The 14,538-nt window shown below is 42.1% G+C and overlaps 1 protein-coding gene across 8 annotated transcripts in view; it reads right to left on the minus strand.

The window, feature by feature from the left end:
* The window catches only part of gria1a (glutamate receptor, ionotropic, AMPA 1a), a 210,400-nt gene that overhangs the window by 89,988 nt on the left and 105,874 nt on the right, over positions 1 to 14,538 (minus strand). For all 8 annotated transcript variants that reach the window (XR_009806936.1, XR_009806935.1, XM_061901832.1 and 5 more), the window contains 4 exons: positions 8,415 to 8,573; positions 5,449 to 5,616; positions 4,524 to 4,628; positions 4,320 to 4,430 (listed from right to left, as the gene is read on the minus strand). Coding sequence is in view for 6 of the 8 variants with exons in the window: in XM_061901832.1 (XP_061757816.1) it covers positions 4,320 to 4,430; positions 4,524 to 4,628; positions 5,449 to 5,616; positions 8,415 to 8,573 (543 nt within the window). In the remaining 2 variants the exon portion in view is untranslated. The remainder of the gene's footprint in view (positions 1 to 4,319; positions 4,431 to 4,523; positions 4,629 to 5,448; positions 5,617 to 8,414; positions 8,574 to 14,538) is intronic.

Here is a 14,538-nt window from a genome sequence, read left to right on the forward strand (position 1 = left end):
GTGTTATCTCTTCACAGACCAATGAATAAAACTATGACTGTTTTGTAGACTCACTTTTTCTTGATTAGTTATTGCTGCACCGCCATAGTCCCCCAGAACAATTTGTGCTATTGATTTGAAAAGGTGTGGAAAATATTACTCATCAACTACTGTACATTTGGGAACCCCACTTGAGATCTTGTCCTAAAGGTGAAATATCCTCGTAAGGATTTGGTAACCATCAGACCATGTTGGTTAGTGAACTGTGTAAACTGATCATGTTTGATGTGTTGATGCGTGAAGCTTTTCCTCACGGAGTGTTTGCAGAATATTCGCTGCAAATAGCACACAGAATGCCTTCTTCTGAAACAGTGAAGAAGACCCACAGGATTGACGCCATGTTTGTTTACAGTGAGCTGGGAGGAAATTCACGACGCTTGATTTGCTTATCCTAACCCACCTACAGCACAGTACAGATATTCTCAGCTTATTGGAGTTTTTTTTTAATCGGCTTTATCGGTATGATAATTCTTCATGTCGGCCTGATAATTACCTCTTCCATATTTATGGTGCACACCAACCTTTGATCCAAGACTTGAAGATTCTGTACACATTCTTACCAGAACAAATGAAGCCCTTATGAATGGTTTACAATTGAAGCTCTAGAGTTGAACGCCACAAAAGACAGATAATTTAGAGATTTACAAAATTGACAAAACAACAAAGACAAAACATGGTTGAAAAGTAGATACTAAGGTGCATTTCAGCAATACCGCCACTGTTCAAAACCTCTCCAGTGTGGAGTTTTCCATTCACTCATGTGTAACACAGGTGTCAAATCCATACCGTTAGACTATTATGCTCTCGCTATCTATTGCTCTTTGAGCTCTGGGCGTTCTACCCAGTCACGTGACCGCCGCGGTCCAATTAGCTTTGGTTATTTGCCGGTAGCAGGAAGTGGCTGGTATGCTCTTGCGCTCTATTGCTCTTTGAGCGCTGTGCACTTTCCCTAGTCATGTGACCGCCGCAGTCCAATTAGCTGTGGTTATAAGACGGTAGCAGGAAGTGGCCAGTAGACGTGAGGGGAGGCAGGTTGTATTTCTGCTTAAGAGCCGACTACCAGCGCCAGGTTTTTGTCATTGACCTGTGTATGACTGTAGAAGCGGAGTTGGCCAGGCTTCTCTTTCTGATGGCGAGCTGAGGAAATAAAACACCTTGTCCAAGGACCGTTGTTGGGAGATTCCAGCCAGGAACCCCACCACCTGTTCTGTCTGGACTGGTAGGAGGCTCTTGAGCCACCCTCTGCACACTTTCACCCATAACCGCGACACATGGACTGTACTGCTATACTTTCTCAAATAATTTTCTTCATCAACTTTAACATCTGAGGTGAGGTTTAGACAAGTGAAGTTAAGTGAAGTGAAGTTCACTTCACTTCACAGGTTTAAACAAGATTCGGAGACACTTAATCATTTAATTGATATTGTATATGTGTATATAGCAACTGTGTTTTCCTTCAAATTGCTCTCACGTTGAACGGCCATTCAACTCATTGTTGTATATATATGCTATCAATTACTAATTCTTTATTACAGGGTGCCAAACAAACCGCAAATCAGTCTCTGCCTTCTCTCTCTGAGTCAAAGCTCTGGTCCTCTGTTCCTAGCCCATATATTTTAAAATGATTTGTAGCACGTCTGTTTTATCCTGCTTGTAAACAGTAAAGACGCGGAGATCATTATCCATGCGTTTGTTACGTCTCGCCTCGACTACTGTAACGTATTATTTTCGGGTCTCCCCACGTCTAGCATTAAAAGATTACAGTTGGTACAAAATGCGGCTGCTAGACTTTTGACAAGAACAAGAAAGTTTGATCACATTATGCCTGTACTGGCTCACCTGCACTGGCTTCCTGTGCACTTAAGATGTGACTTTAAGGTTTTACTATTTACGTATAAAATACTACACGGTCTAGCTCCATCCTATCTTGCCGATTGTATTGTACCATATGTCCCGGCAAGAAATCTGCGTTCAAAGGACTCCGGCTTATTAGTGATTCCCAAAGCCCCAAAAAAGTCTGCGGGCTATAGAGCGTTTTCCGTTCGGGCTCCAGTACTCTGGAATGCCCTCCCGGTAACAGTTCGAGATGCCACCTCAGTAGAAGCATTTAAGTCTCACCTTAAAACTAATTTGTATACTCTAGCCTTTAAATAGACTCCCTTTTTAGACCAGTTGATCTGCCGTTTCTTTTCTTTTTCTTCTATGTCCCACTCTCCCTTGTGGAGGGGGTCCGGTCCGATCCGGTGGCCATGTACTGCTTGCCTGTGTATCGGCTGGGGACATCTCTGCGCTGCTGATCCGCCTCCGCTTGGGATGGTTTCCTGCTGGCTCCGCTGTGAACGGGACTCTCGCTGCTGTGTTGGATCCGCTTTGGACTGGACTCTCGCGACTGTGTTAGATCCATTGTGGATTGAACTTTCACAGTATCATGTTAGACCCGCTCGACATCCATTGCTTTCTTCCTCTCCAAGGTTCTCATAGTCATCATTGTCACCGACGTCCCACTGGGTCATTATTGTCACCGATGTCCCACTGGGTGTGAGTTTTCCTTGCCCTTATGTGGGCCTACCGAGGATTTCGTGGTGGTTTGTGCAGCCCTTTGAGACACTAGTGATTTAGGGCTATATAAGTAAACATTGATTGATTGATTGATTGATTGAGTAGGGTAGTGAGTACACCCTGGACAGGTCACCATACAAAGAAAACATTCACACTCACATTCACACCTAAGGACAATTAAGACTCCTTATTTAAGCTCAAATTAATGTTTTTGGAATGTGTGAGCAAGTTGGAGTAGCCAGAGAAAACATGCATACATGGGTAAAACAATGCAAATCCACTCAGAGATGCCCAAACATAAATTCACTCACTCTCCTCACTTTGAGGCCAACGTGCTAACCATTGGGCCACAATAAAGGCCACTGTGCAGTTGTTCTAAGGGAAATTTGTACTTACCTGAAAGTCAACCGGCATTACAGTTCAACTTATGAGGTTCCACTGTGTTTTCAAGTTGCTACTGTATTTCATGATTAGGCCAGTGGGGTCAGATTAGCATTACTACTGTATGTCTGTTAAAGGGGAACATTATCACCAAACCTATGCAAGCGTCAATATATACCATGATGTTGCAGAAAAAAGACCATGTATTTTTTTAACCGATTTCCGAACTCTAAATGGGTGAATTTTGGCAAGTTAAACGCCTTTCTGTTTATCGGTCTTGTAGCGATGACGTCAGAACGTGACGTCACCGAGGTAATACAGCCGCCATTTTCATTTTCACATTACAAACACCTCAGCTCTGTTATTTTCGACTATTTTTTGGAACCTTGGAGACATCATGCCTCGTCGGTGTGTTGTCGGAGGCTGTAACAACACTGACAGGGAGGGATTCAAGTTGCACCACTGGCAAGAAATCTGCCGCCAGACCCCATTGAATGTGCCAGACTGTCTTCACATTTTACCGGCGATGCTAAGGCAGACATGGCACAGAGATGTATGGATAACCTGCAGATGCATTTGCAACGATACAGTCAACGAAATCACAAAGGTGAGTTTTGTTGATGTTGTTGACTTATGTGCTAATCAGACATATTTGGTCGCAGCATGACTGCCAGCTAATGGATGCTAACATGCTATTTACACAAGCTGTATGTACATTTGAAACTAGATACCCACATTTAATGCGAAACAAACACTTACCAATCGACGGATTTAAGTTGCTCCAGTGTCACAAGATGCGAAAGTCCTGATCGTTTGGTCTGCACATTTTACCGGCGATGCTAATAAGGCAGCCATGCTATGGGCCACTTCATTAGGTACACCCATGCTATGGTCGATGAGCGTTAATAGCTATTCGCTCAATAGCTTCAGTTTCTTCTTCAATTCGTTTTCGCTATCTGCCTCCATACTCCGACCATCTGTTTCAATACATGCGTAATCTGTTGAATTGCTTAAACCGTTGAAATCCAAGTCTGAATCCGAGCTAACGTCGCTATATCTTGCTGTGGTAACCGCCATGTTGTTTGTATTGGCACCACTGAATGACTGACGTCACAGGGAAATGGACAGTCTCATCGCAAGTAGCAAAAATCAAGAACTTTAAAACTTTTTTTAGGGATATTCCGGGAGATGTAAAATTTTGAAAAAAACTTCGAAAAATAAAACAAGCCACTGGGAACTGATTTGTATTGTTTTTAACCCTTTTGAAATTGTGATAATGTTCCCCTTTAAGTCCCAAAGGGGAAATGTGAATTTTCTAATTCCATTTTCCACAAACTCACCAATATAGTAGTGACAATGTAAGTTCGGTTCTGAAGGCCATAAGTCTCATTGCTGCCTCTCATAAACGTTGCGGTGGTCACATACTTCTCATCTTCATTCCAGTAGCCAACCTGAACAAGGACGGATAATCAGTGCCTTAAATGTATCAAACACAGTGAGAATGATAACCTTATGGTTAATGTGCCGACTCACTGAATGCTTACCTTTTTGGGTCCTGACGGAGCCAGTTCCATGACACTAACAGTGTAGTTGGTTCTACGGCCTTTCTCGTTGAACTGAATATGGCCAGTCAGTCCTTCTATACGAACCTGAGTTTGAGATATTGAGTCAAAATGTGGGACTTTAGATGTGAATGATAGCAAAATATGTACAGTCTATGTTCTGCATGCCCTCAAAAAATTGATGTGATGTACAGTGTTTGTGTGGTTTTCATATGTTACGAGACCTCAGCATCTGTCTCCCTGCGGAGGTGAATGACAGACGGAGTGTCCGTGTACAGTGCACTGTGTTTATCTTGGCGGTGCAATGGAGTTAATTGAGCGAACACGGCTTCATTCTACAGCCCATCCGCAGGCAGATGGCTCGATTGACACTGAGTGGGTCTGTGCACAGACGCTCTGCAGACAGAGCCTCGGGCTGCCTGGTCATATAAGTGCAATTACATCTAGGTCTGCGAAGAAGATATCTTTTTCTACTTGATATTAAGTCAGAAGTTCTGGGGTAAATTAAAACAATTATTGTGATATTACATTATGTTGTGGGGTAATTTACTAAGAATGTGCTTCATATTGCCTGTGTTCAGGTTTAAAGAAATGTCACAGCTCAGGCCACTAGTTCTTATTTCATTGCCAAATATTACATTTCTCAACTCAATTGCTGATGTCATATCACATGATGATCAAAACAGAGAGTTATTGCCTCAGGACATTGTTTACTAGCCTGGACGTCACTTTTGATACAGGGGAGCTTTACTGCGACTTCATGTGAACTTTAGACGACAGAACCAGGGACCTAATTTGCTCAGCCAGCCCCAGCTCAGGAGCGGTTAGTGCATGTGCCACTCAGGAATGGCTGTTAGACTCCATGTTTATGTGTGCGAGTACAAGGTTTTTCTGTGTTTGCTCAGACCTGCTGCAAGGCTCTCTGGATGTCTATGCCCTGACCCCAGGGAGCTGGTGGGTTAGCGAGGCATTCTCCAGCGTTTCCTCTGCGCGAGATGTCTATCCGTTGTCTCCTTAAGTTCTGGAACGCTGTTGACATGACTTTTACGCCATCATATGTCAGAGCTCCTGTGTACTGAAAAGACAGAGAAGAAATTTCTTAGACTTGGATGTAAAATTAGAAAAAACATTATTGATCCAAAGACATGCACCTGGGGATAGGTTGATTGGCAACACTAAATTGGCCTTAGTGTGTGAATGTGAGTGTGAATGTTGTCTGTCCATCTGTGTTGGCCCTGCGATGAGGTGGCGACTTGTCCAGGGTGTACCCCGCCTTCCGCCCGATTGTAGCTGAGATAGGCGCCAGCGCTCCCCGCGACCCCGAAAGGGAATAAGCGGTAGAAAATGGATGGATGGATGGATGACCCACAAGGGAAATTGTTCCACACAGTAGTTCAGTTACAAAGTATGGAAAGAGTAAGGATGGAAAGGATAATGCAGGTATAAAGTAGACTAAAAATTAACCATAGTAGCATTATAAAATATAACATATGTGATATTTACATATATATAGAGTGTATGTATGTATAATATGTAAAGTTAAGTTAAATTACCACTGATAGTAACACACACACTAGGTGTGGTGAAATTACCCTCTGCATTTGACCCGTCCCTTTGTTCCGCCTCCTGGGGGGTGAGCGGAGCAGTGAACAGCAGCGGTGGCTGCGCTCGGGAATTATTCTGGTGATTTAACCCCCAATTCCAACTCTTGATGCTGAGTGCCAAGCAGGGATGTAATGGGTCCTATTTAATAGTCTTTGGTATGACTCGGCCGGGGTTTGAACTCACGTCCTACCGATCTCAGGGTGTACACTCTAACCACAAGGCCGCTGAGCAGAATATTACATATTACATATGACTTTTACGCCATCATATGACAGAGCTCCAGTGTACTGAAAATACAGAGAACACATTTCAAAATAAAAGCAATCGTCTTGATATACTGTGATGTGGGAGTGAGCATAAATCTTAGTAAGAGTCTGCAGTGAACGACATTATCACCATTCGCATCCATCCTGAGTTAATTGCCTCAACACAGTCCATTATCTTTGCGGGTAAAGTCCGTTATCAGGCAATTGTATTGCAAATATTCAGATTTTTAATTATCAAAAGTGATACGATCATACTTAAGTATCCTGTCCCAGTTTCATAGTTTCACGACCTCTTGCAGAAAGCCAAAAACAATCGGGGGGGAAAAGAAACAAACTTCTTTGTTACAGTAGAACTTCAATTACAAACCCTGTTTCCATATGAGTTGGGAAATTGTGTTAGATGTAAATATAAACGGAATACAATGATTTACAAATCCTTTTCAACTCATATTCAATTGAATGCACTACAAAGACAACATATTTGATGTTCAAACTCATAAACTTTATTTTTATTTTTTGCCAATAATAAATAACTTAGAATTTCATGGCTGCAACATGTGCCAAAGTAGTTGCTAAAGGGCATGTTCACCACTGTGTTACATCACCTTTCCTTTAATCAACACTCAATAAACATTTGGGAATTGAGGAAACTGATTGTTGAAGCTTTGAAAGTGGAATTGTTTCCAATTCTTGTTTTATGTAGAGCTTTAGTCGTTCAAGAGTCTGGGGTCTCCAGTGATGTATTTTACGCTTCATAATGTGCCACACATTTTCGATGGGAGACAGGTCTGGACTACAGGAAGGCTAGTCTAGTACCCGCACTCTTTTACTACGAAGCCACGCTGTTGTAACACATGGGTTGGCATTGTCTTGCTGAAATAAGCAGGGGCGTCCATGATAGCATCGCTTGGATGACAACATATGTTGCTCCAAAACCTGCATGTACCTTTCAGCATTAATGGTGCCTTCACAGATGTGTAAGTTACCCATGCCTTGGGCACAGATGCTGGCTTTTGAACTTTGCGCCTATAACAATCCGGATGGTTATTTTCCTCTTTGTTCCGGAGGACACCACATCCACAGTTTCCAAATATAATTTGAAATGTGGACTCGTCAGACCACAGAACACTTTTCCACTTTGCATCAGTCCATCTTAGATGAGCTCGGGCCCAGCGAAGCCGGCAACGTTTCTGGGTTCTGTTGATAAATGGGTTTGGCTTTGCATAGTAGAGTTTTAACTTGCACTTATAGATGTAGCGACCAACTGTAGTTACTGACAGTGGTTTATGAAGTGTTCCTGAGCCCATGTGGTGATATCCTTAACACACTGATGTTGGTTTTTGATGCAGTACCGCCATAAAATCATTGCTTACGTGCAGTGATTTCTCCAGATTCTTTGAACCTTTTGATGATTTTACGGACCGTAGATGGTAAAGTCCCTAAATGCCTTGCAATAACTCGTTGAAAAATGTTGTTCTAAAACAGTTCGACAATTTGCTTACAAAGTGGTAACCCTCTCCCCATCCTTGTTTGTGAATTACTGAGCATTTCATGGAAGCTGCTTTTATACCCAATGATGGTAAATGGTAAATGAGATGTACTTGTATAGCACTTTTCTACCGTCAAGGTACTAAAAGCGCTTTGACACTACTTCCACATTAACCAATCATGGCACCCACCTGTTCCCAATTAGCCTGCACACCTGTGGGATGTTCCAAATAAGTGTTTGATGAGCATTCCTCAACTTTGTCAGTTTTTATTGCCACCTTTCCCAACTTCTTTGTCACATGTTGCTGGCATCAAATTCTAAAATTAATGATTATTTGCAATTTTTTTTTTAAATCAGTTTTAACATCAAGTATGTTGTCTTTGTAGCATATTCAACTGGATATGGGTTGAAAATGATTTGCAAAACTTTGTAGTCCGTTTATATTTACATCTAACACAATTTCCCAACTCATATGGAAACGGGGTTTGTACATAAGTGAGGAAATTGAGTTACTTTGAGTCGACTCTTGGGCACTTTGGAATCTTTGTTGTCAAACTCCATCCATTGCTGGACAACTCGACTGACGCCGGGCTCTGAGTTGTTGACGAGCTGGAAGCCAGTGATGTTGGCGCCACCCTTCCGTAGGTCTGTCAGGTCAATGTCCAGAAAACCCTGTGAGAGGATGTGGACAGGTAGTGAGAGGTTAAAGCCACAGGCGAGAGAGTGTACTGTCAATGATGATACACCTGCACAACCTAATGACACAAGAGCTGCATTACAAAATTTTCCATTTTTGCAAGACTATAACGCTTAGTTTTAAACATGTTTATTATTGTGGTGTAACTTCTATGTATTTATTGTCACACATGCATAATGTAGGAGGGAATTTAACAATTTCTGTGGGGAAAAGGACTCATTATCCAATTAAACAATTTATCAAAACTTTATAAATATTACCTATAGCTTGCTTTCCATGTCCTTGTCTTTGTCTGAACTTTTCAGAAGCCTCTTTCTTTGTGCAATCCTCTAATCTAAACATTAAATATGAATATGATCAGCTGGACTCTCGACGCAATTGACAGTCTTTTCGACAAGGAAAAGAGGTTCGGGGGAGCCTGGCTGCCCTGATGGAACCACTGCTGAGGGGTACGTGAGAGATTCCTGGGATAAATGGAGACCCATGTGCCTCTTAGTTCCTTCCATCGAGGACGTGGAAGACATCTACCTATTTGGAACTCTGATCGCGGGGCACCTGCTGATTGGGCTGGGCATTGCTCTGGTTTATCCTCAAATTCGGAAGACGATGGCAGCCACTCAAGGGGCCCAACTGCTGTTCAACGCAATGGAAGGATTGGGTCGGGTTGTGGGAACACAGACTGGAGCGATTTATGATTTGAATTGCAAAATGGATCTCATCTCGGAGAAGTTTGCTGAGAAGGAATAATTAAATTGAATTTGAGAGATCCAGCACAGACTCAGAGCAGGCAAGTCAATGTTTGGACTTCTCGAAGAAAAACAACATCTTAATCTACGATTTGACTCCCTCAAATGGCCTTGATGCAATCAGGAACAGGCTGTTTTGAAGAACTCCCCCGAGGACTCCTCAACGATGGACGCTTTTGACCTTCCTTTTTTTCAACATCACCTGGTGTCGAGCATTGAGATCGGCCCCAGTCCACAAAAACATTTCAACATCTCACCCAAGTTATTTGGGCATACATGCACGCACACGCCCCTCCCGAAATCAATGCCTTCACCACTGCTTAATTCTTCCGGGGTTGTGGATGGCTGAGTAGAGCTTTATAGCGGCAGCCGGCCTCCAGGGCCCCAATTATCCCCCCCACGTTGCGAGTTGCTGTGATTACATGTACCATGTTTATGTGTTCCATGCTATGTGAGGTTTTTTTCCCCCCGGACTCAGTCTGGACCCCTCCTGACGGTCCAGCCTTAGACTGATATTTTCTTTTTACTCTCCCACCTTTCCCTCACCTTTTTTAAGGAGCGCCGTAAGTGGCTGATCGATTGGCGGCCCCGTCTTGTCCCCTTGTAACGTATGTCTGCTCTTAGTGGGACTGTGCCGAAAATGTAATTTCAGTTCTTATGTGTCTTGTACATGTTAAGAATGGACAACAATAAAGCTGCTGCTGCTGATATAGTTGGATGGGATAAGTGTTTTCTGTTGTCAACTCCTGTTTCCAAGCCAGTATTGTATTAAGAAATATAATGCTGCCAGAAAAAGGCATTGAATGGCCTAAAATATTAATTACCCATTTGATGTTATTTTCTTAAAAAAAAAAAAATGCAATATAATGTGTCCAAAATGCAAATTAAACATATAACCTTCATTCATGTATGATCATATTTGTGTAAGTTTTTCTTCCCTTCCTTCTTACGTCATTATTCAATCCATTCCACTTACAGTTGTGGTCAAACAAACACTTCCCACTTAAAATCATCAGCCCAGAGGTTGGGTCTTGGGCGCAGTTGGGTGTTCCAACAGGACAATGAGCCCAAACCCACATCAAAAGTTGTAAAGGAATGGCTAAATGAAGCTAGAATTAAGGTTTTAGAATGGCCTTCCCAAAGTCCTGACTTAAACCCCATTGAGAACGTGTGGATAATGCTGAAGAAACAAGTCCATGTCAGAAAACCAAGACATTTAGCTGAACTGCACCATTTTTGTCAAGAGTAGCGGTCAAAAATTCAACCAGAAGCTTATGGATGGCTACCAAAAGTGCCTTAGTACAGTGAAAGTTGCCAAGAGACATGTAACCAAATATTAACATTGCTGTATGTATAATTTTAACATATATATTTAGTCACCTTTTCAGTAGACCCATAATAAATTCATAAAAGAACCAAACTTCATGAATGTTTTTTGTGACCAACAAGTATGTGCTCCAATCACTCTATCACAAAAAAAAACAAGAGTTGTAGAAACTATTGGATACTCACCCAAAGCCATGACATTATGTTCTTTACAAGTGTATGTAAACTTTTGACCACAACTGTATAAACAACACCAGCATTAATGTATACATTTTTCCTGCATAGTATTTAGTAGTATTTACTATCAGTGCTTTTAGCAAAAATGTGTTAGCTCCAGCTCAGAGCTAACAGCAGAAAGTCCCATGTCATTATAGGAACCAAATTATTTGTGTTTAACAAATACAAATCTTGCTTGCACCATAGAGGATCTCTGCACACATTGTCATGTTGCAGTCAACTCACATTTTTCCAAAATAAATAAATAAGTGATAAATGGGTTGTACTTGTATAGCGCTTTTTCTACCTCCAAGGTACTCAAAGCGCTTTGACACTACTTCCACATTTACCCATTCACACACACATTCATTCACACACTGATGGAGGGAGCTGCCATGCAAGGCGCTGACCGGCACCCATCAGGAGCAAGGGTGAAGTGTCTTGCTCAGGACACAACGGACGTGACGAGGTTGGTACTCGGTGGGGATTGAACCAGGGACCCTCGGGTTGCGCACGGCCTCTTTCCCACTGCGCCATAACGTCCCAAAAAGAACATTGCTACTTTTCTGGCAAAAGAATGGTAAATGGGTTGTACTTGTATAGCACTTTTCTACCCCTTTTTAAGGAGCCCAAAGCGCTTTGACAGTATTTCCACATTCGTCCATTCACACAAACATTCACACACTGACGGCGGGAGCTGCCATGCAAGGCGCTCACCAGGACCCATCAGGAGCAAGGGTGAAGTGTCTTGCTCAAGGACACAACGGACGTGACTAGGATGGTAGAAGGTGGGGATTGAACCAGTAACCCTCAGATTGCTGGCACAGCAACTCTACCAACTTCGCCACGCCGTCCAAAAGAAAACAAAAAGTCTGCGTTACTGAGAAATTAGTGTTGATAACATTGACTTAACAACTATTTTGATATGAATTACAGTACAGAGAATATGTAGTATCCATCCATCCATTTTCTACCGCTTATTCCCTTTTGGGGTCGCGGGGGGCGCTGGCGCCTATCTCAGCTACAATCGGGCGGAAGGCGGGGTACACCCTGGACAAGTCGCCACCTCATCGCAGGGCCAACACAGATAGACAGTATATCAACAATAAAATATTGTATTCATTGCCTGTACTTTGAAGTTTAAACATCTAATCTGGACTTACTAAAGACTTTTAGTATACCTGTTTGGAACCTATGCACTTTTATAAATTATTTGCACTGGCACATTATAAAATGTTGTGGCGGTGTATTGTGGTGTGAACATCTCATGTAGGTTTTTAATAATGCATACTTGCCAACCCTCCCGATTTTCCCGGGAGACGCACGAATTTCAGTGCCCCTCCCGAAAATCTCCCAGGGCAACCATTCTCTCGACTTTCTCCCGATTTCCACCCCGACAACAATATTGTGGGCGTGCCTTAAAGGCACTGCCTTTAGCGTCCTCTCTCACCTGAAAAGGAGACTATTATATATGTCTCCGTTATCCATAGGTTTATATGTGACCCATAAAGTAGGCAGGCATGGAGCTATTTCTCAGCGTGTGTTTATTCCAGCCGACATTATTCCATCATGCATTGCTTCAAAACTACGGCAAGTACTAATGTCCAAAAACATAACATAGACGAAGCAGAAAAACGAAGAAGAGACATGGCGACGACGAGTAAGAAGAAGTACGCTTGCAAGTTCCAAAATGATTGGAAAAAATAATTTCAGTTCATCCAGGACAGCTCGAAGGGGAGAGGGTATGCTGCCTGCAAATTTTGTAGATCAGAACCATTGAACACGGTGGCCGAATGGATATACTCATTCATGAACGGAGTATATTTATATATATATATATATATATATATATATATATATATATATATATATATATATATATATATATATATATATCCCAAATTTGGAGGTCTCAAAGTTGGCAAATTTGTTTTAATGTATGCATTGTAGCCTAGGCACTTTGTAAATTATTGGCATTTTTGGTCACTTTATGGAATATACATTGTAGCATATGTGTGAGACTTGTGTGGCATAACGATGCTGGGTTTGTTCTTCCAAGGATGCATTGGGCAAAAACACAGCGTAAGGTAAGATGTAATGGATTTATTAAATCAATAAAAAGGCTAGGAACAAAAAACACTGGTGCTAACAGAAAGGCAAACAAATGGCGCTAGCATGGAAGCTAGGAATAACAAACGGAACACAAACACTTGGCACAAAGGCACTAAAAGGTAAAACAACACAATTAGCATGAGAGCTAGGAAAAAGGAATCAGCGTAGCATGAAAGTTAGCCAGTGATAATAATCAATAGCAGTCGTCACTTGTTGCGTATAAGCAAATTAGAATCCGAGAATGAGTGAACAGAAAAGGCTGGTTTATATAGGATTGTGATTAGTAAAACAGGTGTGCGGGAACCGAGAGTAGCAGGTGGAACTAATATGTAACCATGGTGACAGACTAAACAGGAAGTAAGGAGTCAAACGACGGAGAGTGATACAAAAGGGAATCAAAACTACAAAATTGAACGATCCGAGCAGCGGATCGCAACAATATGCATTTTAAAAATGTACTCTATTATTTAAAAGCCTTTTGAACAATAAGTAGCTGTGAGATAATCTTTATAAGCGTGTAGCAGCTCATGTATCATGTTTATTGTATACTCCTACATGTTATACAGTGAACTGGAAGTCTTATTTTCTTGTATTTGATGTTAGTGTTTGTACTACTGATCCCTCCAGAATAAAATTAGCTGAGCAACTATGATATTAAATCAAAGGTGTTTCCAAAGACCTTTTGTGACTGGTGTTATGGCTATAATTTAAACTGACATAGAAAAGAAAAAACAGTACACAATGCTTAATCTTTTCTCCTGTATCGGCTAAACCATCCTGTGTTGGCAAAGAGGTGTCCTGGGACTAATTGTGGGTTGGACTCTCAGACACAACCAAGCCTCTAAAGCCTGTGAGTAATTTGGATAAAAAGCCTCGTACTGATTGGAGGTTAAAATTAGGTTGCATTCCCTTAAATGTTGGAACAAGTAATTAAGGAAGAGCATAATGGATGTGTAGATGTTATTTGTGTGACAAAGCTAGTATCCATCAATCCCATCCATTTTCTACCGCTTATTCCCTTTCGGGGTCGCGGGGGGCGCTGGCGCCTATCTCAGCTACAATCGGGCGGAAGGCGGGGTACACCCTGGACAAGTCGCCACCTCATCGCAGGGCCAACACAGATAGACAGACAACATTCACACTCACATTCACACACTAGGGCCAATTTAGTGTTGCCAATCAACCTATGCCCAGGTGCATGTCTTTGGAGGTGGGAGGAAGCCGGAGTACCCGGAGGGAACCCACGCATTCACGGGGAGAACATGCAAACTACACACAGAAAGATCCGAGCCTGGATTTGAACCCAGGACTGCAGGAACTTCGTATTGTGAGGCAGACGCACTAACCCCTCTGCCACCGTGAAGTCCACAAAGCTAGTATATATTGTACAAATTGTATGTGGGAGAAATTACAAATAGCATAAATCCAGCACTTCATTTTAACCACACTGTTTTGCACTCGAAGATACAAGTCTGTGGCAAAGACTCACTGCCTTTTCTCAGGGACAAAAATAATGGTTCAGAAATGTTAAAGGGGAACA

This window comes from Nerophis ophidion, linkage group LG05 (assembly GCF_033978795.1).
Source record: "Nerophis ophidion isolate RoL-2023_Sa linkage group LG05, RoL_Noph_v1.0, whole genome shotgun sequence".
NCBI classification, from domain to species: domain Eukaryota; kingdom Metazoa; phylum Chordata; class Actinopteri; order Syngnathiformes; family Syngnathidae; genus Nerophis; species Nerophis ophidion.